We start from the raw sequence: 27,307 nt of genomic DNA, 5'->3' as shown, positions 1-27,307 counted from the left end.
CCAGGGTCGGCAGCCTTGCGCTTCCAAAGGCTGCAGCTGCCCTGATGTCTCTGTCCAGGGGTCCGATGTGGACGAGGCTTTTGCAGCTCATTCCAGGGCGGGCTAGGGCTTTGCGGCACTCGCCGCCTCCGACTCCCGGCATGCCATTGGGCGTGGGCAGGGTGGAGACTCCATTTCCCAGGCTGCCCTGGGGCCCGGCCACGACGCGCCGGCGCCTATAAGAGGCAGAGCGCTGCAGCCGGAGCCTATTGTTAGCCGGAGCCGGGGCGGTTCTGGGCTGTGCTGCCCGGGGTACCCGAGTGCAGAGCCGCCCGCCCCCCGCCGCCTGCCGGCCGGCCCACACACCCTGCAGCCCCGGGAGCCTCGCGACGGGCCGGGGGACCAGCACGCCTCGGTCTTCCCTCCCTGCACACGGGCTGAGGCGGCAGCGGGGGCGGCGGAGACCGTGACGGGAGAGGCGGCGGCGGCGGCGGGGCCGGTAATGGGCCTGGGGTGCGGGGCGGTGGGGTCCGCCTCGTCCTTGCTGGGCGGCAGCGGCTCTCGGGCTGTGGTGGAGCAGCGCTCCGGCGCGGAGCCGTGCGGAGCGAGGGGGGGGGGGGCGGGGAGCCGGGGCGCCTCTGGGAAGAGGCGTGGGAGCGAGGGGCGCCGCGGACGCGGGCCGGGCTGCGGGCTAGCTCGAGGGGCGGCTGGGCGGCTTGGAAGACGGCAGAGTTCGGGATGGAGTGGGCAGAGGTAGGATGGAGGGAAGTGAAGGAAGGGGAGGGGGACCGGAGGAAAATGTGGGAGGAGTGGTGGGGAATTTGTGAGTAGCGGGCAGGAGGCTGTGGAAGGCTGTGGGGACTGCAGACGACCGGAATGAGCGGGAAGGCTAGCGGGAATCAATGGGATGAGGGCTGAAGGGTTCCCCCGCCGTGTGAAGGGGAACTGGTGACTTGACATGTACCTTCTGCTCCGCTTCCTGATGTCTCCCCTTTTTCTGACGTTATGTGCGAAAATGAGAGCATTGCTTGTCCTGGTTGCTAGCTTGATCTTTTTTTTTCAGGCCCAAACACGCAGCCGCCTGCCATCCATCCCCATTTGAGTGCTGTGGTCTTGATTCATCCTTTCGAAGGGTTTAGAGTGTCAGTGTGACATACAAACTGTTTGTTCTTCAGTATGAAAGGTTAGAAGTTCTCCCCAGGAGACAACACTGTTGCCCTTGTCCTCCGGTTTCCAGTTCATGGTAAAAAACCGCAGCCAATTCACATTCTCCTTTTCTTTGGTGTCTTTAAATCTTACAAATCTCTAAAACCAGGGTGTTGGTATGTGGCAGAGTTATAAATGACGCTATCCTTCAGAGGAGAGTTAATGCAGCATCATGTTCCAGGTCTCCCACAAAGATCTTGTGTCTTCCTTAGGATGTGGCTTACATGTGGAAAGCCAAATTCTAACCTCGTGTTAGTAGATGGGTAGAAACCCGGAGTGGGGGCGGAAAGGGCCTTCTTTAAACAGCTAGATTAAACAGGAGGTTTTCAGTGAGTACCTTAAGTGCTTTTCCGATGTCATGGTCTTGGTGATGACAAGGATGCATGGATCTGTGAAACTGTAGATTTGAGAATCACCCACAGTATCTTGTAAAAAAGGATTTAGGGTAGGGCGTCTTTCTCAGATTTACTGGATGGTGTGACGGCAACCTTTCCCCCCCCCAACTCTACCTCAGTGGTGGCTGGTAGTCCAAGATTCCTTGACCTTTAGCAGAACACCGGCTTCTGGGTTCTAGTTGAGTGGAAAGACTCTTTCCTGTGAGGTGAACCTTGTCTTAGGATTTTGGACTCATTTAAGAAAAAGGCCCATGTACCCAAACTTTACAGATGTCCAGTTTTCCCAACACTGCCCCATTTGCTTGCTTGCTTATTTATTTATTCATTCATTCATCCATTCATTCATTCATTTATTTTGAGGTGGTATCCCTTTGTATAGTCTCTCTTGGGACTCACTATGCAGACCAGGCTGGCCTCCAACTCAGAGATTTGCCTGCCTCTGCCTCTCTTGTGCTGGCCACACCCAGTTTTTGCTATTCTTATGTAAGTAGGGACTTGAGGTTTTCAGTCCTTACCAGCCTGAAGAAAGCTTAGGCCTAGTCCTGAAATATACATGCTGGTTTTATTTGGTGCTAGCCAAATGTCTTCTATGTACGATAGCTATGAACTGTATTGTGTACCTTGGGGAACTGTTCAGCTGGACACACTTAACAAAACACCGTAAGGCATGTAGTCAGAATGTGTCAGCTGACTTCTCATTATTTGTTGTTTGAGATGTTCAGTTGGACAGTTAAGTATTCTGACTGCATTTCTAGTCTGGCCTTGGTTATTTCTGTTTAGGTTTGACTGCTTGGATATAAGGCTTGAAGTGGAGGGGTGGGAATCGAGACAGGGTTTCCTGTAGACTTGACTAGCTACAAACTTGTTTTGTAGCCAAGGATGACCTTGAACTCCTGCTCCTCCTTCACTTAAGTGCTGGGATTCCATGCCTGTGCCATCAGGTGAGGGTTAATGAGTGTCTTCTGAACTCGAGCGTTGATCTTTTGCCAATGGTTAAGGGAATAGTTGAACCCGTGGGAATGGCTGGTTCTTCATGGAACTTGTTCTCGTGGTTACCGTGGTACCACATGAGTTCTTCAAGGCAGTGTGGGACTGACTAGGTGGGAGGCTCGTGGTCAAGTTCACCCCAGAGACAAGGGGAGCTAAGTTGGGATATGAACAGACATTGTTTGCCAGGAGATGACGATAGAAATTTAACTTCTCCGTGCTGGGGGGCTGCACTTGGTGCACACACCGGTGCTGCAGCAAGACCACCACTGTGAGTTCCACACCTTTCTCCAGAAACAAGCTGGGGCCTCGTGGGGCCAGTCTGGGCTGCACTACAGGAAGTATTGCTAACATCCTGAGTAAGGTGAGGAGAGCCACAACACTGAGTCTCAGGAATTCTCCAGAGTATCCTCCATGAAATGGTTTTTGTTTATTTTTGTGGTGCTGGGAATTGAAACCAGGGAAGGCTTCAAGCGTGGTAGGCAACCACTATGCTACTGAGCTACCCTCCAGCCCTTTAATGGAATAGGTCGTATAGATCAGTGTACACATTATTAACACATGTAGACCTGATTATTGACAGCTTACGAAATTACTTTTCCTTAAGTTTTTACTGCTTCCCTTCCCCCTTCCTTTCCTACCTACCTCTGTCATTGCCCAAAACCACAACCCCAGAAATCAGAAGATGTGAACGAAGAGGGTTAGAGCAAGCAGCCAACATTGCCACACTCAAGGGCACAGAGTAACCCTGCCCAGAGGGTTCTCTTGAGGGCAGCTGAGTCAAGATAAGGGGGAATTTTAGTAATAAAGATGGCTTTGGCCCAGATCCAAGTTCATGTGAGACTTACAGAGTAATAGTCAGAGGAAACCCACACGCCCGGAAGCAGAGGATCCTGAGGAGAGAGCAGAGTGCACATTTGCTTCCAATCACAAATCCCTGAGTGCTTCCTGCTGAGGAACAGCCATTTTTCTAGAAGTATTAACTGGAGCTCAGTTAAGTTGAAGGGGCACTTATGCCTTTTCCAAGAAAGCAGGTTTTCTGCTCAGTGTTGGTTTCTTCTGTGGTTGAGAAGGTACTGGTGGTGTGAGCCCAGCAGACAAGGGTCTCCTTTTCCTCTATAGTAGCCACATGAGTATTTAGTGACAAAGGTGTCCCCCTCCCCCCGCCCCTGCCCGCCATGCTCCTTCACCCAGAATAGAACGGAATGAGACATTTGTTAGCTGAAAGGCATCATCTTTAACCCAGCTAAAATCCTAACCCACACAAAGTCCCTTCACTCCTGATGCTTGTCATTTCCAAGAAGGTGACCTGTGGTCAGACCCAAGGGTCACAGCTGACATTTTGGACTCATTGGATTCTTTTTAAAACTTTTCAGATTTATTTTATGTGAATAAGCATGTTTATCTGCATATGTGTCAGCATACCACTGTGTGCCTGGTGCCTGAGGAGGCCAGAAGGGGGTTTCAGACTCCCTGAAACTGGAGTTAGAGGGCTGGATGGTGGAACTGAACCTGGATCCTTTGGAAGAGCATCTGGCACTCTCAACTGCTGACTACCAGCCTTTTATTATATATATATATAGTGTTTTTAATTTATTTTTTTAAAGACAGTTTCTATGTAGCTCTGGCTATCCTAGAAATCACTATTGGACTAGACTGGCCTCAAACTCAGAGGTCCACTTGCCTATGCTTCTGAATGCTGAGGCAAATTTTTATTTTATTTAATTAATTAATTTATTTATTTTTGCTTATTTGTTTTGTTTTTCAAGAGAGGGTTTCTCTGGCTGTCCAGGAACTCTCAAGGCTGGCCTCAGACTCAGAGAGATCCACCTGCCTCTCCCTCCAAGTGCTAGAATTAAAGGTGTTCACCACCACTCCCAGCTCCTTGACTATAATTCTTAACAAGCTCATGGTTTGAATTTTTCTTCTTAGCCAAACTTACTTGAGGGATGTGCTTGCTGAAACCTATGAAGGCAAAGGTGCTTTAGTTCACCTTGTGACTTGAATGCAGAATTTTTATATGATCTGAGTAGGTATTTTAGGAACTCCCTAAAGCACGCACCAGGTCTGGTTAACTTTGTAGAGCTGATCTAAATTGCTACTAAAGATGTAGTCCAGAAAACCAGGACTGTAGCAGATCTCTCTTGTCTCCACAGTGAAGTCTGGGTAGCTGCTCTGCAGTAATGCAGCCATGTCTCCTGGGCAGTGCTGTTAATCCTGCTGCAGTTAGCAACCAGTGAGATCATAGTGTGGGAAGTGTCTTACCTCGTCACGTGTGGGTTTGGCTCTGACAGCATTTCTCCTGTACAGACTCATGTCCTTTCGGAACGTAAGTCCACAGAAAGATGGAGAGAGACCTGGGCCTGGTTGTGTTGGGGTAGCCAGGACTAATTGTCACTTCCTTTTCTGTTTTCCTTGATGGTTTCTCTTCAGAGGCCAGAGATCATAAAGCTCTATTTCCTTCTTTGCACAGGGAATGACGAGAGACCAGTATAAGATTGAGAATAAGTCTGGTTTTTGTTTCATTTATGGGGATGGGATCGAACCCTGGGCCTTGTGTATACTAGGCAGCAGTCTGTCACTGAGCTACACCCACAGCCTCACTTTCTGGGTTTTGAAGCCAGTGTAGATTCTAATGTTGGCTCCTTTCTTTAGTACTGAATTTGCCCTTTCTGGGAGCCTGGTGAGACACTTCACACTGGTGAAGATCTGGGTCAAGGGTTTTCCTGACTGCCAATGTCCTTCAAAATTGAGAGCCTGGAGCAGAATTTCCCAAAGTGTGTTCCAGGGATTATCTGCCCTACCATACTTTGGAAACAGTGGGTTCAATAATCAGGTTGTGAAATGCTGCATAGTTTCCCCCAGCCTTTACCATGAGAGCTCATACGTATATTAAAAATCCCTGAGAGGTTCTGCCATGAGTGGTTTTCTAAACTATTTTAACAGCAGTCCTATTTTCATTCAAAAAGCTATTAATATCCATGGAACTAGTGTATTTAAGATATACACTTGGGGAAATGCCAGACTATGTTACCACTGGGCTAAATACTTGGGTCTGACTTTGGTTTAGGTAGAGGCTCTGCTGTCTTTGATCTAGTCCCCCAGTGATCCTGGGAGTGCCCTCCTGTGTGATCTGAAGAAAGTGAATGGCAGCTGGGCCAGTGACTCCTGTGGCCTGCTGGATGGAGCAGCAGCAGGGTGGGAGGTGCTGCTGAGACTCACTACTCTGAAGGGAAGTGAGTAGGAACGCTGGCCAGTCAGCAGAGAAGCGACCTGGTCCTGAGAAGCCAGACTAGTGCCAGGCCAGGTGCGGAGCTTCTCTTCAGTTAGAGCCATGTGTTTACGAGGAGACGGGTCTGTCTCGCTCGGGACAGCGCTGCTGACTCTTCTTCTCCCCTGGGCAGAATCCTAATGCTCCTGGCTAGCTGGTGGTGAGCAGCTTCGGGGCCATCGTGGTTGGCTCCCCAAGGAAACCTTTTGCAGCCAATGGATGCATTCTCGGGCTCAGGGCTCAAGAGGAAATTTGATGATGTGGATGTGGGCTCCTCAGTCTCCAACTCAGATGATGAGATCTCCAGCAGTGACAGTGCTGACAGCTGTGACAGCCTCAACCCTCCCACGACCGCCGGCTTCACACGTGAGTGAGCTGCTCCCTGCCCGCCTGTTCCCAGAGAGCCCCTGCAGCCGGAGACCGCTCTGTCCATCCTGGGGATTTGCCCTTTCCATAGCGTGTCCTTGGTTTTTGGAAAGCCCCACTGCATACAACATACAGCGTAGGCTGAGGTCTGATTTACTCTACTTGGGTTGTGGTTTGGGGTGCCCAGAATGGGTGGGATGTGATGAGAAAGGAGGCCCTCAGAGGACTTGTCCAGAGGTTCAAGAGACTAACTGGAGCAGGAGTAGATGTTTACTTTGGACCCTGGGCACCTCCAGATCTCTTCATTCCTATTGTCTCGAACCCATAGATCTCCAAGGGTTTGAACCCTGAAAGAAAGCCCTGAGGGGTACTATTGGTTCAGTTCAGAGCACGCCTGGCAGCTTTTCCAGTGGCACCTAGCCTGGGCACAGTGGCATCTCCCAAAGAGCCTGTTAGAGAAGATCCCCACTGTAGAATACTGTCCAGTTGAATTTTCTGGGGTGGAAATGTTCCTCATCAGCATGGTCCACTGGTAGTTCTTGGTCACATGTGGCTACTGAAATACAAACTGAAGAGCTGAATTTTTTAAATTGAGTTTTAATTAGTTTAAACTATCACATGGCAATTTTCTTTTCTCCTGAAAAGAATACCTAGTGCTCCCCAGTTGCTGTCTAAAAGTAGATTTTGTGGCCATCTACTTAGATGAAGTCAGTCTGGAGGCAGTGGTATGAGCCAGCTGAGGCTGAAGGCTCTTTCCAGTTTTGATATGACTTAAGACTTGGAAATAGTCTCACATTTAGGAAAGAGTTAAGAGCCTGGATGAATAAGAGCAGGCGAGGGCCCTGAGCAAGCCATCTCGGGATCAAGACCCATGTGTTCCGTTCACAGCCACATCCATCCTGAAGCGGCAGAAGCAGCTGCGGAGGAAGAATGTCCGCTTTGACCAGGTGACTGTGTACTACTTTGCCCGGCGCCAGGGTTTCACCAGCGTGCCCAGCCAAGGTGGAAGTTCTTTGGGAATGGCCCAGCGCCATAACTCTGTACGCAGCTACACCCTTTGTGAGTTTGCACAAGAACAGGAGGTGAACCATAGAGAGATTCTTCGTGAGCACCTGAAGGAGGAGAAGCTTCATGCCAAGAAAATGAAGGTGCCTATGGAGCCTGGGGCCTGGTGCTTCCTGCATGCTGAGACTAAGAGGGGACCCCACTATGCCCAGTGACACCGTTTATTCAGAGTGCTATTTATCTTTCTAATGAGAAGCCTCATCCTTTCAGTGAGATCTTAGTTTGAGTCTCCTGTCATCTCTGGTGGCACTGCCAGCCAGAGACAAAAGAATGCTTTCCCTGTCTGTGCTGGCCCTTCTTCCTGTCACAGGGAAGCTTTTCTGGTGTCATGGGAACAGCTGAAACTTCTTAGGCCTGTCACCAAGACAGCACAAACCTCAGTTTGTCAGTGATTGTCCTCATGAGCAGAGCAGAACAGGTTTCAGGTCTTGCACATTCTCTGAAGGTACTGCCCTCCAACCACACATCATCACCCCAGAAGACTGATACAGTCTCCTTGGTGCAGAGAGTAGCATGATTTCATAGTTAGATTCATAGACTAGAACAGTGGGGTACTGGAGAGATGGCTCAGCACTTAAGAGCATTTGTTACTCTTTCAAAGGACCTGGTTTGGTCTCTAGCACCACATGGTGGTTCATATGGCTGGACTGGAGCTTGTTATATAGACCAGCTAGCTTCAGGTCACTGATATCTGCCTCCCTGTCTCCCAAGTACTACACCTGCTGCACTCTGCTGACAGCACCAGCAGACCCCTCCCCAGACACCCATGTGTCTGTCTCAGCATGTTGTCCTCCATCATCAGAGTTTCTGTAGTCCTTCCATTTTTCCAGAGATGAGGGCATAGCTTAGTGGTAGAGCACTCACCTAGTGTGTGTGTATGTGTGAAGCCCCGAGTTCTATCCCCAGTTCAGCAGACAGGAGAATATGAATGAGAGGGAATGGGTATGAATGAGAATTCATTTATTTCTGGGCCCAAAGCATGCGGTGGCTGCATGATTTCCAGGGGTGTAGACAAAACTGATCAGGTGTGGCGGCAGAGGGTATAGACTAACTAGGTTTCACCAGTTTGTAAGCTCTTGGCCTGTTCCTAAGGCCTTACACCTGTTCCTGTAATGACAATGACATTCAGCCTTCCCTTCCTTCTGAGGAGTTCCGTCACTGGCCCTGTCATCTTTCTGTTGCTATAGCAACAGCTAGACAAACATTCTTCTTAGTTGCAATGAAGGTTCTCTGCCCCTTTCCTCTAAGACAGATGCTGGCCTCCTCCCCAGGAAGGTGTCTTATAGGTGTCTCTCCTGTGCTGTTTAATATTTCTTTTCCTTTGGGGTTATTCCAGTGAACTCTGTTAGAACTCTGTAACCTTCATTACATACAGTTTTCTAATATTTCAGTTTTGTTTTATCCATGTGGGATTCATTATTGTAAGTAGTTTGAATTGGGTAGTGGTTGTATTTGTCTGTTTTTGTTTTGGGGGTGAATCTCATGGAGTAGTCCATGCTGGCCTTGAACTTCATGCTGTGGATCAGGGCATAGCTTTGAGCTTTTCCCTCTTGCCGCTATCCCTTCCATAAGCCACCACACCTGGCCTTGACTTTTCTCTCATCAAGAACATCTAGTTGTCCCAGCAGTGTTCAATGACTAGAAGGCTGCATTGCTCTGAAATACCCTTTCTATGGAGATCAGAATTCTCCTGCTTGCTTCTCTGGTCCCGTTCCTTTGAGAACAGCACAAGTGCTGGGGATAAGCCAGTTCTGTGGCACAAACAAGAACAATCCTAAGGTCTACAGAAAGGAACCTGGCAGCTGCTTGCTTGGTACAGAGGTAATAGACGAAAAGTCTGAGTGGGGTTCTCAGCCCCTCCGTTCCCCCACAAGCAGTGAGGTGCAGGGCTTACTGTGCTGCACTATTGCATCACATCTCTCATGGGAGTTCCTCTCCCAGCACTTCTCTGGGAGTCTGATGAAATAAACCAAAGACTCCAGCGACTGGGCTTTCAGCCTGCTAGCAGCTTCCAGGGCCCCAGGGGTGGGGCCTCATTTTCTTTACTTAGATCCTCTAGTGAGTTTGGAGCTCATTCAGCCAGAAATTGTCTCCACCTGTCCTTCCACAGAGTCCTGCCCTGGCTTTCCGTCCACCTCAGTGCAGAAAACCCAGATTTCTGCCCGTAGATAGCATACACAACATTACTTACACTGCTCTACCTCACAGGGTTTCTCTTTGAAGTGAAGTAACCAGGATTAGAAGGAAGAAAATACATCTCTTCTAGGCTCTGTGTTGGAAGTAAGAGCTTTGACAGTGCTAAGAGTGGGCTGCCCGCTCTCTCAACAGTAAAATGCAGTTCTTCTGAGTGCTCAAGTAATTATTTACAGTATGGGGATTCAGTTCATGGACAAACACCCTGGGAGCTGGTGCTACACTCCAATATACCCTTTTTCTCTGAAGGTAGTTTTGGGTTTCCAGGGTTCAAGTTGTGTTTTACAAGGTTACCAGTGTCGCTGAGGTCACCCAGCTACAGCTATAATGCAGGTAACAGTCTAGAAATGGAGGAATGTTTGTGGCAAACATTCCTCTGGACAGGATCTTGCTGTTGCTCATACCCCAGCCTCAGCTTCCTGAGTAGCTGGAGTCACAGCTGTGCAGCCAGACCTGGCAGAGACCCGTCTTTGAGGATCTAGGACTCAGAAAGGTAATGTCTCTGGTTTTGACAGGGTAGTGTGATCCAGATAAAGTTTCTGTCTTTCTGCTCTAGTTTTTGATCACACCCTGTGCTGTCCAGTATGGCAGCCATTAATTATTTTGGCTATTTAAATGTAAAACTAAAATCCAGTTCCTCAGTCTTTACATGTCTGGTGTTCCGCAGTGGTGTAGGGCAACACAGCCCCTGCAGGCTGCAGAGCTGGGGACTGTCCTGGTCACTGCATTGCTAATGCTCCAAAGCTGACCCTTCCTGTCTCCTGGCAGCTGACCAAGAATGGGACAGTGGAGTCGGTGGAGGCTGATGGCTTGACACTGGATGACGTTTCAGATGAAGATATCGATGTGGAAAATGTGGAGGTGGATGATTACTTCTTCCTCCAACCCCTGCCCACCAAGAGGCGACGGGCCCTGCTGAGGGCGTCCGGGGTCCACCGGATTGATGCCGAAGAGAAGCAAGAACTGAGAGCCATCCGCCTGTCTCGGGAAGAGTGTGGTTGTGACTGTCGGCTCTACTGTGACCCAGAAGCATGTGCCTGTAGCCAGGCTGGGATCAAATGCCAGGTCAGTCAGATCTGGCCTGAGATGGTATATATCTACACCAAGATTGGGGTTGTGGTGGGGTGCCAGTGAAGCTAGAAAGCTTCCAATCCAGGGATGGTGGTCCTGTGGCAGAGACTATGCTCCAGCTCCACAGCCTCCCAAAGACAACAAGCAGGGCAGGATTCTTAGACTGTGGAGGTAACCATTATCTTCTGATGTATGCCTCAGAGGTGAGAGCAGCTGGCAGCAAAGGAGAGAACAGGCTTACATCTACCGTTCTCGAAGTGTTCCTTAAATCGTGATTCCGAAGGAAACAGAAGTGAGGTAGCCCAGGGATTCTCTGCTTTTTTATTTTGCTTTTTTGAGACAGGGTTTCTCTGTGTAGCCCTGGCTGGCCTCAAACTTAGAGATATCCACCTACTTCTGCCTCCCGAGTGCTGGGGTTAAAGGTGAGCGCCACCACCACCTGGCTCAGCCTATGAATTCTTACCTGCACACAGCGTCTCTTTCCAATTTTGTGAAAATCAAAGTAGCTTTGAGATTCTCTAATTCAGGACCAGACCTTAAGCTGGCAGAACTTAATCCTTAAGTATCTTCTTGGCATTCTAAGAGATTGTATGAAATTCCTATTTTCCTGGAAACCATCAGTGCTACCCCAAACAGGGACACATACGGAGCTTCATGCTAAGGACACGGGTATTGAGCACTGGGGTTGAGACCTTTAACTCTTTCCCATGGCTTTATTTAGTAACAAAAGTCTAGCAAAGTATTTCTTTCCAGACTACAGTCCCGTGATGAGTCATTTATTCACAAACCTGAGAATAGTCTTATGAACTGGTGGGACTGGATAAAGATTTCTTTTGGGTCCGCAGATTTCAATAAGCTGATATTATAGGACGTGTTTTATTGTTTGCTCTATAATTCTTCTGAGTTTTATTTTGGGGTATTAAGGGGAGATAAAGAGGCAGAAAGCATCTCCTTTCTAGTTTTTTTCTTTAAAACTGTATATCCCAGGCTGGCCTGTAACTCACCATGTAGACCAGGCTGGCCTCAAATTCACAGCGATTCACCTGCCTCTGCCTCCCCAGTGTTGGGATTAAAGGCATGTGCCACCATGCCAGCACATCTCCTTTCTAGATAGCCCTGGCTGTAAGTAAATTATCTTGGTCCCTGCTTCAGAACTACACTGGTTAACCCTCAGGGAGAAGCAGGTGGTGAGGAGCTGGTCGCCCCTCAGCACTAAGGCACCTCTGTTTAGTTTCCTAGAGTGTATTGCATTGAAGTAGCAAGACCTGCACTCACTTACCACGCCTGTCATTGCAGAAGGCTTGGGCCCAGCCTTTTATTGTCCCCGTGAACCAGGTAAGTTCCGGAAGTCCCTGAGACGTCAGCACTCAGAGGTAGCAAGCACTAGGCTTGCTAACTGGAAGGAGCCTTGGATGGGATTTTGTCTTTTTAGTTAGAAGAGGAAACAAAGCCCAGGGGAGAAAATAGATAACTCTAGAGATGCCAGCACTAATTATGGCTGAGCGGAGATGCAGGTGGTCTGATATCCACTGCCAAGTGCTGTTAGCTTGTGCTGCATGTTATGCTCTGAACTGGTCACTGCTCAGATCCCAACTGCCTATGTGTGCCAGCTGATGTCACCTGCCTCTACTGTTGGAGCTGTTGGCCTTATCTTGCCACAACTTCCTGTGTTCCCTCAGGTGGATCGAATGTCCTTTCCTTGTGGCTGCTCCAGGGATGGCTGTGGAAACATGGCTGGGCGAATTGAATTTAATCCAATCCGAGTGCGGACTCACTACCTCCACACTATCATGAAGCTGGAGCTAGAGAGCAAACGGCAGGTGAGTCGCCCAGCAGCCTCTGAGGATGAGCCCTTGCCTGCTACTGGCTGCAGCCTGTCTGGAGCCCAGAGCTCTGAGACCCAGGACTTCCAGGCCTTCATCGCGGAGAACGAGACCGCGGTGATGCACCTGCAGAGCGCAGAGGAGCTGGAGCGGCTCAAGGCCGAGGAGGACCCGAGCGGCTCTAGCGCTAGCTTGGACTCAAGCATGGAGAGTCTGGGCGTGTGCATCCTGGAGGAGCCCCTGGCAGTTCCCCAGGAGCTGTGTCCAGGCCTGGCCGCCCCTATTCTCATCCAGGCTCAGCTGCCCCCAGGTTCCTCTGTCCTATGTTTTACTGAGAACTCAGAGCACTCGGCTGCCTCCCCGGTGAGCAGCCCATCCTACTTGAACAGCGGTCCTCTGGTGTACTACCAGGTAGAGCAGAGGCCAGTCTTGGGAATGAAAGGAGAGTCTGGTTCAGAAGAGGGCACAGCCTCCTTCCCCAAGGAGAAAGATCTGAGTGTTTTCTCCCTTCCTGTTTCCTCGCTGGTGGCTCGCAGCCCCTCAGACTCAGCTGCCCTCTGTAAGCCAGAGGTGGGGAAAACACCCACTGTTGACAAACTATTGCCTGAGGACTGTAACGCTAAGGAGCCTGAGAGTGAGGACTTGCACCCCTCGTGGTCTCCAGGGCTCCCCTTCCGAATGGACAGTGAAGAAGGCTGTGGAGTGCAGGACTCCCAGCAGAGTGAGGACCGGACCCCTGAAGACTCTGCCCTAGAGCTCCCTCTGACAGTGTGACCCGAGATAGACACTGCTCATTCTCTATTTATTATCAACGCCATTTCAAAACAAGACTGCTGCTCCCAGGTTATTTTATTGAAAATCTTAGGAAAATGGGTAGGAAGGGGTTGTTAGTACATGTATTTTTTAAAAGGGGAAGAGACCAGCCCCACTCAGTTTCCAGTACTGAGCTCTCTTGGCCACCAGAACAAAGATGTCGATCACACAGTAAGCTGGGTAACTTCTTTATGCATGGGGCCAGAACTAAGGACGTGAGCAGCTAGCTCTCTGCAGGGCAGCTCCTCCTCACCCATCTTGGTGTATCAGTCACACTGTTAGAAAGGCCACTCGGCTGAGTCTAGAATGGAGGCCACAGAAGAATCTCTGCTTCTGTACAAAACTCCCATCCTAAAAATTGACCCTGCTTTCTCCCACCTCTTAACTGGGAAATAAGTTAATTTTCAACGTGTTTGGTGTTCCCTGACCTGCTCTGCAAATGGGATTCCTGGTCTGTAACTTGAATTATTTCTTTGAGATGTTCTTAGGTTCTAGAGTTAAACTTCTCTGCCTTTTTCCCATCTTTTCTCCTTAAAAGGGAAAAAATCCTGGTTGGATATGAACATGGTACAGAGCATAAGTCATTAGGTAGGAGTCCAGTAGAACAGTCTGGAAGATGACTCTGTTTGCTTTCTCACCTAGTACACACACACACACACACACACACACACACACACACACACACACACACTCTCTCTCTCACACACACACACTCACACACTCCTTTTGGGAGAGCTTGGCTCTAAATGGAATATAAAGTGTAGTACAAGGTCATCAGCTAGTTAGGATTCTCTTCCTCTATATGTACCCTTTCGGTACTTGGTTATCTAGGTTTAGAGAGCTCTTTGGATGTTACAGTTCAATCCTGAGAACTGCAGGTTTTATTGGACACCCCCCCCAATCTTAGAGATTTATGAAACCAAAGTCAAACTGATTCTTAGTGTGTGACTTAGGACTCCCAGATTCCAAAGGATTCAAGATCTGATTATAATCTTTGGAATCTATGGACTGGGACTCAGACTCAACACTTACCTCAGTCAGGAGTCCTTACTCTCCCATGCCTTAGTTAAAAGTTCCCGGACCCACTCAGCACTGACTTCTTTACTGGAAGTGTTCCTCTGCCTCCTGTTTAAATGGAGGTGGCAGGAGCGGTTTTCCTCTGTCATTCTTTACTAACCGGGAAAGAAAAACAAAGCTTACTTTGATTTTTTTTTTTTTGAGACAGGGTCTCGCTAAATAGCCCTAGCTGGCTTGGAACTTACTATGTAGCCCAGGCTGGCCCCAACCTGTGGCAGTCCTCCTCCTGGTCGTGCATCCCGAGTGCTGGGTTTGAGGTGCACACCATTTTGCTCAGCTGTATTTAGTGTTGGTGGGATATAAGGCCCTGGTGTAGCAGACACCTCTAACTCTGACCCGCAGCCTGGAGCTCCCTGTATTTGATATAGGTCCTGATCTTTACCCATTCTGCCACTGCTGTTCATTTCTGGGTTTGCTTGGTTTTATTGTTGGAGTTCTTAAGGAAGTACCTAGCTCTCTCTCTAGCCTCACAAGAGTTACCTTAAGTACCAGAGGCCAGGCACCCTCAGCTAGAACTCTCAATCCCAGAACCGAAGCTAAACTGAGACTTTTACTGGTGGAGAGAAGAATCTTTGAAAGTTGGTTGGAAAGGAGGACTCGCCCCTTTCCTCCTTCAGACTCCACCTATGAGCCTCTGGACTTGGATATTCATTAAGAAACATACTAGTCATTGTCATAAAGACTAGTCAACCCCAAGATACTTGGTATTTCTGTATGACTCTAGTTTCTTATTCCTCTTCATTGATTCCATGTTCTCATTCAAACTGATCCCAAACTTCTGCGTGCTAACTATTTAGCACTGACGAATGTCAAGGACCTTTTCTACAACCGAGTCCATCAGATTTCTGGTGCTAACTGAGTTGGACAGAATAATAGTTGCTGATTGCTAGGAAGGCTGGGCCTCTGGTCACAGAAGCAAACCGGTCCCCTCAGGCAGGCCTAGGTGAACTGTGGCACATCACCACAGCTCTCGTCTCGCGCACTGTGCTGTCTTCTCGAATACTGTGCACGGGTCATGTTCTCAGTGTGACTCCAAAGCTTGTCTGGTTCTCTGAAAACAACTTCCCTCTAGGTTCTTTACATTGTAATAATGCTGTATTTAAAGAGAATATTTAAATGTAATATTAAAGAAATATTCAAAAGAATGGTGTGATTGTATCTTCACGAGCTACAGTTAAGAGGAAGGTCTTCTCTTGCTGTGTCTATGGAGCTCACTAGGTCAGTCGGGAATAGGACTACTCTGTGAGAGAATCTACTACTCTGTCGATTGTTATGTTTTGAGCACCAGAACCTGCCCTGCCTGGGATCTCCTCCTACACCGCTGCACTCAGACAGCCTTTACCTCTTAGACCTGCTGTCCACAGTTGCATTTTTCCTGTTAACGATGCCTGTTCTAGTATATCTGATAGATAACACTCAACAGTTCCTTTCAAATTTGCTTCATCCCATCAAAAAATTCTGTTCCAACCAATTAAATACCCATTAGTTAGGTTACATCAGTCTTATAAAAAGAAGCCTCAGGGAAATGAGTAAAGTGTGTAAGTAATTCCCAAAAACTGGTTTCAGGCAGTCTTTACTTGGTTTAAAAACAGTGCTTCATGCATTTACAGTAAGTTATCATAGATGTACACACAACAGCCAAGCCCAATTTACTATCTTGATGTAGATCTCCTGGTCTCCCAGGGCCAGGCAGTAAGGAGTACCTTACACGATTTGACCCATGGCTTAAAGAAGGCAGCCACGGCCCGCTCCAGATGCCTTAGAGCAACCTAGTGGAGGTAGCAAACACGGAAGGTCCTTGGGGGCCGTGTGACAGACAGCCTGAAAATTAAGACACTGGGGGATAAGTGCAGGGGAGGGGCCGGGCAGCCGATCCTCTTCCTTTTCACCTCCTTTAGAATGTTCCCATAAATTAAGAATACTAAAGGAAGAGGGTAGGTGGTCCACATTAGTGACGTGGAAAGTGCCCCTACTTTTGGTCACATCAAAAAGGATGGGCCAGGCCTAGTGGCTCATGCTATAATCCTAGTACCCAGGAGGCTGTGGCAGTTTTCAGGATTGCTAGGAATTGAAGGCTAGCCTGGGCTATAGAGTAAGACTCTGTCTCCAAAACGCCAAAATAAGAAAATGGGCGGCGATGAGAAATGAGGGGCAGGGTGTCCGGGTGCAGTGCCCAGTCTAAGCAGCAGTGTGCTTGGCACCCAAACTCTCCAGGGGAAGGACTGAGTGTCGAGCATGTGGCCAGCTCCTCATACCTCAGAGCGCTGGTGCTTCAGCTTGGATCCTAGCACTTGGGAGGTGGAAGTAGGAGACCAGGAGTTCAAGGCCATCCTCGAACAATGTCTCAAGAAAACCAGCAAAAAAACACCCTCACGGATGTGAAGAACACAGCAGTGAGGCCGGTGTGACTTGGACCTGTAGCCCCAGCACCCAGAAGCCTGAGGTGGGAGGATCCCTTGAGCACAGAAATTTGAGGCCAGCCTGGGCAACATAGATACATCTCAAGAAAAAAAATAGAAATCTGAAAACAAACCATGGCAGTCATGAATTTTAGGCCAGATGATTCCAGTTTGGGCAAAAACTGACTTAACAGGACCTAAGATTACATCACAATAAAAGTCCAGTACCAGAGGTGCTTGCCAGTTCCGGGTTAGCATGAAGGGATGGCACCACACATGTGTGTTTAGTTCAAGCTGTGAGGTTCAAGCTGTGAGGTTCAAGCTGTGAGAAATGGCTATAGCTCCCAGATGGGTGCGTGCTCCGAAGCCCATGGAACCTGCTCTTCTGCCTCCCACACTAAGTGTACAGACCGCTGGCGGGTGCTGTTTGGTCCCACACTACTACATTCTGACTGCAGGACAACGTCACTCTCCACGGTTCACTCAGCGCCTTGTCTCAAGGTAGTTGGTGGAGAGCAGGACCACGCTGTGCAGCAGGAGGGACAGCTCGGCCTCTGAAAACACCATCAGGGTTAGTGCGCGGCAGGAACATGGTTTACCTTTTAACTGCCTTGAGTACAGAGCTTGACACTCGGGTAGAAAGCCAGGGAGGGGAGCTATCATGGGCATTCTCTACGAATCCCTGCTTCACTCCAGCCCCTGAATGATGCTTTTCTCTGCTCCCAGTATCCATGCACATCCGCTATGTCTTGATTCTCACATGGTGTCAGTCACCTCATGGTAGAAGTTGGTGCTGTGAGGACATTTCTTAGCTTCGAGACTGCCTCTCACCCGGGACAATTCTGTCCCTTTCCTTAGCACCCCAAGCTCAGGAACAACTGGCAGTGTCTAGAGATACCTTTTGTTTGGCACCCTAGAGACAAAGGGCTGTGACTGCCATGGGATGGGTACAGGAATTGTTAAATAGACTTGTTAGATACCCTGTTGTGCATGAGAAGCCCCCTAGACAAAATGCCAGTAGTGCCCTGGCTATGGAGCTCTGCCTCAGAGCAGCGAGCAGATCTTTTGTCTGACACAGCCTGTGCTGTAGTAGGCACTTGAGTTGGTGCCTACTCAATTACAAAATAAATACGTGTCAGAGAAAAGCTTCATGATACTCAAATCCCAGAATAAAGTACAAAATGAGTGGGTATGGTAATGCATTGCATATAATCCCAGCACTCAGGAGGAGAGGCAGGAGGATAGCTGTGAGTTCAAAACTAATCTGGTACATAGTGAGTTCCAAACCAGCCAGAGCTACACAGGGAGACCCTGGTTTGGGGTTTGTTTGGTTTTATTGTTGTTGTTGTTTAGTTTGTTTTCTAAAGCTCAAACTTCAGCAGCACATCCACAGAGGTTCGCCTTACCTTTTAGGCTGCAGGAAATCTGCAGCCATTCTCCTAGCCAAGTCCTACACCTGTCATCAGCAGTATGGGTAGAATTCAAGCCACGAAGATAGCAAGCCTGTACCACTCAGAAGAGAAACATCCTTAATAATCATAGAATGCCACAGAGACAGAAAGCCACAAGTGACTGGATCTTTTGAGTAAGCTGCAACCTCATTCCCATAAGAAACCTTCACCATGTTGCTGGGTGGTAGCACACACGCCTTTAATCCCAGCACTTGGGAAGCAAAGCCAGGTGGATTTTTTGAGTTTGAGGCCTGCCTGGGATACAGAGCAAATTCCAGGACAGCTAGGCTACACAAAGAAATCAATCTTGTGTCAGAAAAAAGAAGGGGGGGGGGGAGGAAGGGAGGGACGGAGGGACGGAGGAGGAAGGAAGGAAGGAAGGAAGGAAGGAAGGAAGGAAGGAAGGAAAAGAAAAACCTTCACCATGCAATGTAAACTACAGATGTAACCAAATAGGCCTACCACTACATGTCCTGCCATGGCCCACATGTTGAAGGCTTTGTGCCAGGTTAAAAACATGCCCCTGCTAGAGTGCTCCTGCAGCGCGCACAAGGCCCACAGGACATATCACAGTAAAAGCCTAGTACTGGAGACCGAGACTTAGCTCACAATGGAAGTCGGGGTCTGACTTCCTCTGGGCTACTGGAGGCAAGTGGTGGGAACTAAAAGATGAAGCCTAGAGAGGTCTGAGTCAAAGAGCACATGTCCTTGAAGGATACTGCACGATACCAGCCTTCCTCTTCCTGCCGCTCACTGCCCCCCACCCCTTTGCTGCATCTCATCGTCCCAGGATGCACTGCCTCACAGCACCAAAACCAACGGGCCGACTGCTCAGGAGCCAGACCTCCAAAACTGTGAGCCAAGAACAAAACACACCACCCTTCCTCTTTCAAGTTGATAAGCAAGTATTTGTTACAATGGGAAACTGACTGACACATCTAGATAATCTAAAATAACAGGCTTAAAATATATTGCCCTTAAATTTGTTTTAAACAGGTTGTCCTGGCAACTCCTCCCAAGCGCTTGTGCATCATACCCTGCCCAGGGGCCCTGCTTTACTCATTCCCACTAGTTATGTACATTAAGAAAAAAAAATCCGGGGCTGGAGAGATGGCTCAGAGGTTAAGAGCACTGGCTGCTCTTCCAGAGGTCCTGAGTTCAATTCCCAGCACCCACATGGTGGCTCACAACCATCTGTAATGAGATCTGGTGCCCTCTTCTGGCCTGTAGTCATACAGGCTGTATACATAATAAATAAATAAATCTTAAAAAAAAAAGAAAAGAAAAGAAAAGAAAATCCATAGAAATAAAATGAAAGAGCTTGGAGCCAGTTATAGTGTCTCTGACTGTAATCCCAACACTTAGGAGACTGAGGCAAGAGGATTGCTTCAAGTTTGAGGCCAGCCTGTGCTACATGAGATCCCGGAGGAGCAGGGTGTCAGCATGTCACCATGAGCCTGTGATTCTAGCACAAGGCCAGCCTCATCTATAGAAAGAGTTTGAGGCCAGCCAGGGCTACACAGTGAGATCTTACATAAAAACAACTAAACAACCCAGAAACAGCTTGAGTTTTGATACAAGCGAGACAAAGAGCCCAGGAAGGTTCAAGCCCACTCTGGGACACTGCTCGATGCTGCAGTTAACGTCTTACCGATTTCACTTCCTGGGCAGTCAGCTGGCCAATCCCCAGCTTTGCCAGAGCCCTGTCCAGCTGGTGAATCACAGTGGTATGACTCTTTAGCCGCCATCTCAACAAGGGGGCAGGCAGGTAAGGTGTGAGGAGCATGGCCCGGCTCAAGGCTCTCTGTGACACAGCAGGGTAGGAAGAATGTGAAATGGTTTTACTTTACAGCCTAAAACAGTTAGCCTGTGAACACAAAAGGCCTCGGTGTGCTCACCATTTGCACAGCCTGGAGTTGATTCAAGCCCAGGGGATGAGTAGAGAAGCACTCTCTGAGAGGCAGGATGTCATGAGCTGTCGGGTGGGTACCGTTCCGCACCTTGTGAGAAGTAAGAAGTGGATAGATTTTAGAGACCCTGATCAGCTGCTCCTAACAAGCTCTTGTGCACAGTGACCTCCCGGGTCCAGCTGGAGAAAGGCTTGGCTGAAGCAGTACCTTGATGCCCAGGTCTGTCAGATGCCACTGAAGCCTCTCATCAGAAACAAGAGTGCTGGCCCTTTCTAAATAAGTCATGACTTCTGAGTGGGCCTGCTTCCGGAGACTGTGATAAATATCTAAGAAATCAACTTGTTGTTTGGGGGTCCAGAAATGCTTAACAAGCAGTTGCCTAGGAAACAGGTACCTACAAGGAAAATGCATCACAAAGTCACTTTCCGAAAGTGGACTAATGAGGTGTCTGGCAGAGACATGTCTCTCTGCCCAACACTCTCTCTCCTGTAAGTCTCAGCCCACGTCTTGGCATGGTTGCCAGTGGCATTACTGAAATGTGGTTACAGAGAAAGCCTGAGTGCAGCAGTCAGATAAAATGCCTCCTTTTGAACTAAAGTAGGTAAAGAACATTCTCAGGCTGGGCACTGGTGGTGCATGCCTTTAATCCCAGCACTTGGGAGGCAGAGCCAGGCGGATCTCTGTGAGTTCGAGGCCAGGCTGGGCTACAGAGCGAGATCCAGGACAGGCACCAAAACTACACCAAGAAACCCTGTCTTGAAAAACCAAAAAAAAAAGACCCTTCTCAGGACAGTTTCATACAGAGCTGGATGCTGTGTGTGGTGCTGACAGCCCTACCACAGGATAGTCATATGGATTCAGCACTAAAAAGACCATGGATATGCTCTGTAGTTCAGTTACCCACATGTAAGGAGCCTTTTAAACACGGCTACAAATCCTCTAGTGCTTCTTTCATGGGCAGGCAAGGGTTATTTCCCTCTTTTTTTTCCCCACTCTGGGGGATTAATTCAACAGAGCAGAAGAGTCAACGACCTCTAAGACTAAGATACCGAAAGCACAGGTAGGTATCACGGCACTGGGAGAGAGGTGGCCAGACCTTTGTGAGGTCCAAGACAGCCTCCATGGTGAGGCCTCTGGCTTTGTTTTTAAAAAGTCATGTGCTCACTGGCCCACTCATCCCTGGAGCTCTGGCTGTGTCTAAGAAGCGCCACCCAGCTGCTACCAGCCTGAAAAGGCTGCCCATCTCCCAATGTCCCATCAAAACACCCAGACACAGAGTGGACACAGAGTGACCTCAGGCCCTCCTCTGGTTCACCCAACAGCTAACCATCACTGTGGAGCCTGTTAACATCACCCTTACAAGTAAGAAAGCCCATCACTCTCCTGAGCCCTATCCAAATACTTCCTTTTTTTCCCTTTAGTTTTTTGAGACAGGGTTTCTCTGTCTAACAGCCCTGGCTGTCCTAGAACTCACTCTGTAGACCAGGCTGGCCTTGAACTCACAGGAATCAACCTGCCTCTGCTACCCTCCCACCCACCCCCACCCCTGGCCACATACTTTCTTTTAAAGTCTTGTTTTATTTATTTTATTTTTTATTATGTGCATGTGAATGCAGATGTTCAGAGCCCAGAAGAGGGTGTCAGATCCCCTGGGGCTGGAGTTACAGGCAGCTGTGAGCCGCCCAGCATGAGTGCTAGGAAGCAAACCAAGGTCCTGGGTGGGTAGGTGGGTGGGGCAGTGTCTATTACATTCTGAAGCTGCCACTGTGCAGTAATTGATAGTTGAATCAACATGCAAAGTAATAGCTTAGAAGTGTCATCTCTGGCTATGAAATAATAAAGCCATGATATCAGAATATGAAACTTATTATTTCTGAAAAACTTTCCAAAGTGTTGTTCCTCTTGGAGAGTGAGATGCTGTCTGTGGGGCATGGAGAAAGTATTAAGGTCGCTTCACACACCCAGGGCTGCTGAGCCACCCACACCTGTCACTGTGCTATGTCAAGATCTGACATGTCACTGAGCAGTTTTTAACAACTTTGGGACAAGAGCTGGAGAGGTTCAACAGTCAGCAGCATTTGCTGCTCTTACAGAGGAGCCAGGTTCAATTCCCAGACCGATATGACAGCTCACAGCTGTCTGTAACTCCAGTCCAAGGGACCCGACACCCTCTTCTGCTCCACAGGATCCGCATGCATGTGGGGCACATAAGCTCACATAACCACAAATACATAAAAGATTTAAAAAAAAAAAAAAGTAATTTAAAAATAAATAAATAAATTTCTTGGCTTGTTTTTGGTTTGTTTGAGAAAAGGTTTCATGTAGCCCAGGTTAGCCTTGAACTCAATCTAGGTAGGCTGGCCTTGAACTTCTGATCCTCCTTCCCTTCATCTCCCACGTGCTGAAATTATGTGCCACTACATCAGACAAGATGATTTTTAATTCTTAAAAGAGCTCTATAGTTTCGAGATCTAGTGGTGGTATGTACTCACATTAGCAGGAAGACCACGTAGTTGGCAAAGGGTGGGATAGAAATGATACCTATGAAAAGACACTTGCTGACATCTCGACGGAACTAGACAGAAATAAACACAGACACCAAGTTAACCCACCCAAGCTCTTGATAACAGGGACAATCCCTCCATCCCACTCACTGGACAGTGAACTTGAAAAAGGACCGTGCTTATGTCTACCTTCTAACTGGTAAGTTCCTGAGGGTAGACCTCTGATGTCCAGTGTGTATCCCAAATATTGAGCAGAGGGCCTGACCTTCTATCAACCCTCAGTGAACTCTTTCTGACTTGCAGAATGTCTCCTGGACTCTTACCTCAGCTTCCAACTGCCTGTCACATCACTGCCAAACACTTCCGGCTGCCCTGCAGCTCTGTGCAGATCCTTGTATGTTCAAAACCAAACTGGATTTCATTGCTTACAAATTCAATCAGAAGATGTGCCAGAAATTCTATATAGCCCTGCTGTGAAGTTCATTCTCAATGAACCCAATGCTGACAAACAGCTGGAAGCCTCATGGCAAAGGGAAATATGTGACCAGTGATGAACAAGAAATGAAAAAAACAAACTTAGGGTCTCGGTTAATTACCTCACCATGAACTTCCGGGCATCTGTCCCTGGCCCATACCTGTCTCAAATGCTCCATCTCCCGGTAAGAAAGTTGATGAAACTTTATATTGTGCTTCCACATATTTGCCTTTATTCTTCTAGCCTTTTTGGCATCAGCCCATAACATCTGTATTCCTGCCCCATCAAAGCGGAGGACAGAACGCGATGTTATCCCAGTTTGAATCTTACCATAGCTTCCTACTGTGTTCACTCACATGCACACACTGGCCCCTCCCCAGCACTGCTACACAAACGCTTTCAGCTAGGAAGCCTGAACGCCTCTGAGACCTCCCCACCCTTTCCCCAGCATATTACCCAACCAAATCATGATCTGCCATAGAGTGGTCTCCTTTGAGCTCATTACTCACCCCTTGTTTTAAACTCTAGCTCCTTAACACCAGTGCATCATGGTCAACTATGTGCATTAACTGTTTCCCAGTCAGATTAACTTGCTACTCTCTGGGCCATGTTTACAAGTTGCATAGTTTGACATACTGCTATGATCCTGTTTTGAATCTTCATTCTGTGATAAACCTTATATTTATCTAGTTTTTTAAAATGCTTCCAGGGCTAGAGAGAGGGCTCAGAGGTTAAAAACACCTACTAGTCTTGAAGAGGATCCAGGTTCAGTTCCCAGCACCCTCATGGTGGTTCACAACTATCCATAATCCATATTTCAGGGAATCTAATGCCTTTTGACCTCTGAGAGCACCAGGCATGAACATGATACATACATACATGCAGCCAAAACAGTCATACAAATAAATTTTTTTTTTTTTGCTTTTTCTTTAGCAGAATAAAATATTTTAATGCTTCCATTTTTATGAACAAAATGTTACCAAGGTTGGCTTCAAATAATACAGATTGTGTGTGTGTGTGTGTGTGTGTGTGTGTGTGTGTGTGTGTGTGTGATTAGTGGCCATGAACTACTTTTGAGTTTCTAGTTTCTTGCTTTGTTTTTACAGGATCTTGCTATGTAACTGAAGCTGGCCTGGAACTCCTGATCCTCCTGTCTGGAATGCTGGGTTGTGGGATTGGAGACATACACCCACCATGTCTGCCAAGCCAGCCATTCTCATCTCCACTTTTTAGATAAAGGTGGGTAATTTTTCAAGTCCATGAAGTTGATAATAATTATAGTTATACTCAGAGTTGACAACATTCTATTTTCTTTTAATTAGTGGATAAAAGTATAGGATTTAATAATAGTAATAGTCAATACATATTGGGCACTTAGTGTATAGATACCATATTAACATAGATCAGGCCCTGTTCTAAGCACTATAGATAGATAGATAGATAGATAGATTGATTTAATCTTCACAATTAGTTATGAAATCCCAGCACTCAGAAAGTGGAGGGAGGGAGATCAGAAGTTCAAGGTCATCCTCAACTACACAGGAAGTTCAAGGCCAGCCTAAGCTGCATGACACCCTTTCTAAATAAATAAGTAATATTCACAACTATGCAATCCCTAGAGTAGGTTCTATTATTCTTGCTTTATAGATGAGAAACCCAAGAGACTGACAATTTAAGTCACTAGGGCAGGTGCACAGTTAATAAGGCACAAACTAGGATTTGAATCAGGCATTCTGGTTCTAGAGTGACCAAGTAACAGGTACAGGTGTCATTTCACCGGAACCAGTGGACCTCCATTTTAAATCAAGTATACATAGTGCTATTTCCACTTCAGGTTACCTAGGCTGGCCATCTGATAAGCACTTAGAGCACATGTCCTTAGGATAACAGATAAACCACTGGGGCGAGTCTGCACAGCCACCGTCCCCTGCTCTTGTGAAGGAAATGAAAATTACATCCGCTCCAGTGTTGACAGAAGTTGTGCATCGTAACATCTTTCTAGATATTTAAGAGGTGACCACTTGTAAGAATTAATGCTCAAACATCCCAACTCACATCCCTGCAGCAGAACCCCGTGCTCGTGATCGCACTGACTGTAACTCTCTAGCTAGTTGGGGGGTTTCTAGTTTAGTGTTTACCTTTCATGAAGACTGTGTATAAGGCATAGAAGCGGGGGAAATGACGGCCCAAGAAACGATGGTATGTTCCATTGATCGCTCTTGTCTTGGTCACCACGAAAGAAACCAAGTTCTTCACGTCGGCCTTTGGAGAAAGATGGAGCTTCGAAGACCTACAAGGAAGATCAAAGAGACTATCTGTGATCTACCGGAAGCCACTTCGTTCCTGGGGCCCCTACCGTAACATCAAGTTTCTGAGAACGACTGCCAAAACTCGAGAGTTCTGGAAAGCAGAGTTCTTGGGTCTGAGAGAGGCAGGTCGGGCAGGAAAGTGATGAAGACGGATGAGCAGGGAGCGTGCGCAAAGCCTGGGGGCCAGCAGCAGGCAAGCCAAGGCCACGGCAGACGGGCCAGGGAAGCTGCAAGGTGAGCTCAGGGTGCGCGGGAAGAGCAGAGGACACGGAGCCGAGAGGGTCAGGGACCCGCATTCGGACGGGGACCTGCGTGGAAAAACCAAACGGGGAGCGGGGGGTGCGGCCAAGGCGCGGGACCCCGAGAAGCCGAGGTGGCGCCGCTCCAAGGGCTTCCACGTCAAAAACGCTCTTCTCTCTGCAGGGCCCTCACCGAGGGGCTCGCCACGCGGGGCCGGAGCGACCCAGCTGCAGCCTCCGGGTGACAAAGGGTCCGCGGCCGGCGGCCGAGCCCCACAGAGCAGCCCGCGCCCCGCACACCCTGGACAGCGCCATCTTCACGCCGGGGAAGGCGGCGGACGGAGGGGTCGCCTCCGGGTCAGCGTGCGCCCCGCCGCGCGCACGCGCCGCCCTCCGCGCTGACGGGCCGCCGGGCGCCCCGCCCACCCCCGGGGGCCAGCCTGGGGAAGGCGGGGCGGCGCGCGCCAGGAGGACCCGGATTGGACGCGGCGCCGCTTCCGCCGGCGGGACCGGAAACGGGCCTTCCCCCCGGGGGCGCCGGCCCGGCCCGGCCCGAGGGAGCTCTGGTTCCTGAGCCCGAGGACGCCGTCTCCTTGTGAGGCCCTCTGCCCTCGTCCGGTCCCCAGGGCCCCGGGGCTGGCAGGCGCTGCCCTTGACCTCTGCGGGCGCCCAGGGCGCCGGGCTCAGCGTTGAGGGGGCGGCCGTGCAGACAGGGTGGCCGTGCAGACGGGGTGGCCGTGCAAACCGGTGGCCGTGCAAACCGGTGGCCGTGCAGACGGAGTGGCCGTGCAAACCGGTGGCCGTGCAGACGGGGGGTGGTCGTGCAAACCGGTGGCCGTGCAAACCGGTGGCCGTGCAAACCGGTGGCCGTGCAGACCGGGTGGCTGTGCAGTCGGGGTGGCTGTGCAGTCGGGGTGGCTGTGCAGTCGGGGTGGCCGTGCAGACGGGGTGGCCGTGCAAACCGGTGGCCGTGCAGACGGGGTGGCCGTGCAGTCGGGGTGGCTGTGCAGTCGGGTGGCTGTGCAGTCGGGGTGGGCTGTGCAGTCGGGGTGGCCGTGCAAACGGGTGGCCGTGCAAACCGGGTGGCCGTGCAGACCGGGTGGCTGTGCAGTCGGGGTGGCCGTGCAGCAGAGTGGTCGTGTAGATTGGTGGTCAGCGCAGCGCCCTCTGGTGGCGGCGGCGAGAAGCGGGACTGTCCGCTCTCCCGTCAGTCAGACTCCCTCCTTCATCCCTCTTTCCTTCCCTCCTTCCTCCCCTCCATCCCTACTCTCCCCTCCCCTCCCCAGCCTTCTGGTCCTCAGGTGCCCTTGTCACGTGGTAGGTGCGCAGTGACTGTTTTTGGATAAATGACTACTTGAGACTAGGGAGTGTTAACAACGGTCCTGCCGTGTCATAGGCATTTTAACCGACAGGGGGCGTGCTGAAGCCAGATCTGAAGTCGGTTTCGGCACGTCGGCGTGTAGGACCTTGGACCGTCACTTCCGTGTGTTTCCTGTGCAGTGTGCCTATGTTGTAAGAATTCTGTGAGGATCCAAGGATGAGAGGTGTTGGCAAAAAGCTTCCACGTCTGTAAAAATGTCTCAATGTGAGGAGGGGCCGGTGATGGTAACGCAGTTCTCAGGCTGTACCCTGCAAGTACTGGGGGTAGATGAGGTGGGCAGGACAGGAAACTGACCAAAAGATGGTTTCTCTCCATTCTCGGGTAGCTTTTAAGTCCTCTCAACTACTGTGGCTCCCAAGACTATTGGGTTCAAGAATTGCAGAACTCCCAGGA

The 27,307-nt window shown here is 49.3% G+C and overlaps 2 protein-coding genes and 1 long non-coding RNA gene across 13 annotated transcripts in view; 2 read left to right on the top strand and 1 right to left on the bottom strand.

The window, feature by feature from the left end:
* Nucleotides 1–214: 214 nt before the first annotated feature.
* On the top strand, nt 215–14,401 carry Csrnp2 (cysteine and serine rich nuclear protein 2). 6 transcript variants are annotated; one of them, XM_036208915.1, is made up of 5 exons: nt 215–478; nt 5,972–6,204; nt 7,093–7,352; nt 10,231–10,527; nt 12,213–14,401. In XM_036208915.1, the coding sequence occupies exons 2-5, from the start codon at nt 6,054–6,056 to the stop codon at nt 13,128–13,130; spliced, it is 1,626 nt and encodes a 541-aa protein (XP_036064808.1). In that variant the 5' UTR covers nt 215–478; nt 5,972–6,053; the 3' UTR covers nt 13,131–14,401. The 6 variants fall into 6 exon arrangements, with proteins under 6 accessions (XP_036064808.1, XP_036064803.1, XP_036064809.1 ...); XM_036208910.1 differs by having other exon boundaries at nt 4,724–6,204; XM_036208916.1 differs by lacking the exon at nt 215–478 and adding an exon at nt 684–732.
* Nucleotides 12,143–26,255, bottom strand: Letmd1 (LETM1 domain containing 1). 6 transcript variants are annotated; one of them, XM_036208921.1, is made up of 9 exons: nt 25,727–26,254; nt 25,124–25,275; nt 23,146–23,261; nt 22,499–22,581; nt 20,214–20,400; nt 19,995–20,096; nt 19,748–19,900; nt 18,052–18,148; nt 12,143–12,253 (listed from the first exon to the last, which is right to left on the bottom strand). In XM_036208921.1, exons 1-9 carry the CDS (start codon nt 25,846–25,848, stop codon nt 12,150–12,152), a joined length of 1,116 nt encoding a protein of 371 aa, XP_036064814.1. In that variant the 5' UTR covers nt 25,849–26,254; the 3' UTR covers nt 12,143–12,149. The 6 variants fall into 6 exon arrangements, with proteins under 6 accessions (XP_036064814.1, XP_036064811.1, XP_036064810.1 ...); XM_036208918.1 differs by lacking the exon at nt 12,143–12,253 and adding an exon at nt 13,195–14,341 and having other exon boundaries at nt 25,727–26,252; XM_036208917.1 differs by lacking the exon at nt 12,143–12,253 and adding an exon at nt 16,953–17,199 and having other exon boundaries at nt 25,727–26,249.
* The window catches only part of LOC118597383, a 35,501-nt gene continuing 34,231 nt past the window's right edge, over nt 26,038–27,307 (top strand). Inside the window, exon 1 of the long non-coding RNA XR_004946813.1 lies at nt 26,038–26,128. This is a non-coding gene — a long non-coding RNA (uncharacterized LOC118597383). The remainder of the gene's footprint in view (nt 26,129–27,307) is intronic.

This window comes from Onychomys torridus, chromosome 16, assembly GCF_903995425.1.
Source record: "Onychomys torridus chromosome 16, mOncTor1.1, whole genome shotgun sequence".
Lineage (NCBI taxonomy): Eukaryota > Metazoa > Chordata > Mammalia > Rodentia > Cricetidae > Onychomys > Onychomys torridus.
This window is presented reverse-complemented; position numbering and strand designations above follow the sequence as displayed.

Coding starts and splice junctions, on each gene's coding strand:
- Csrnp2 (XM_036208915.1), top strand. CDS start 6,054: ATGGATGCATTCTCGGGCTCAGGGCTCAAGAGGAAATTTGATGATGTG. Junction 6,205..7,092: donor CACGACCGCCGGCTTCACAC/GTGAGTGAGCTG, acceptor TTCCGTTCACAG/CCACATCCATCCTGAAGCGG. Junction 7,353..10,230: donor TTCATGCCAAGAAAATGAAG/GTGCCTATGGAG, acceptor GTCTCCTGGCAG/CTGACCAAGAATGGGACAGT.
- Letmd1 (XM_036208921.1), bottom strand. CDS start 25,848: ATGGCGCTGTCCAGGGTGTGCGGGGCGCGGGCTGCTCTGTGGGGCTCG. Junction 20,401..22,498: donor TACGTGGTCTTCCTGCTAAT/GTGAGTACATAC, acceptor TTTTCCTTGTAG/GTACCTGTTTCCTAGGCAAC. Junction 18,149..19,747: donor CTGCCCAGGAAGTGAAATCG/GTAAGACGTTAA, acceptor TGAGTGGTACAG/GCTTGCTATCTTCGTGGCTT.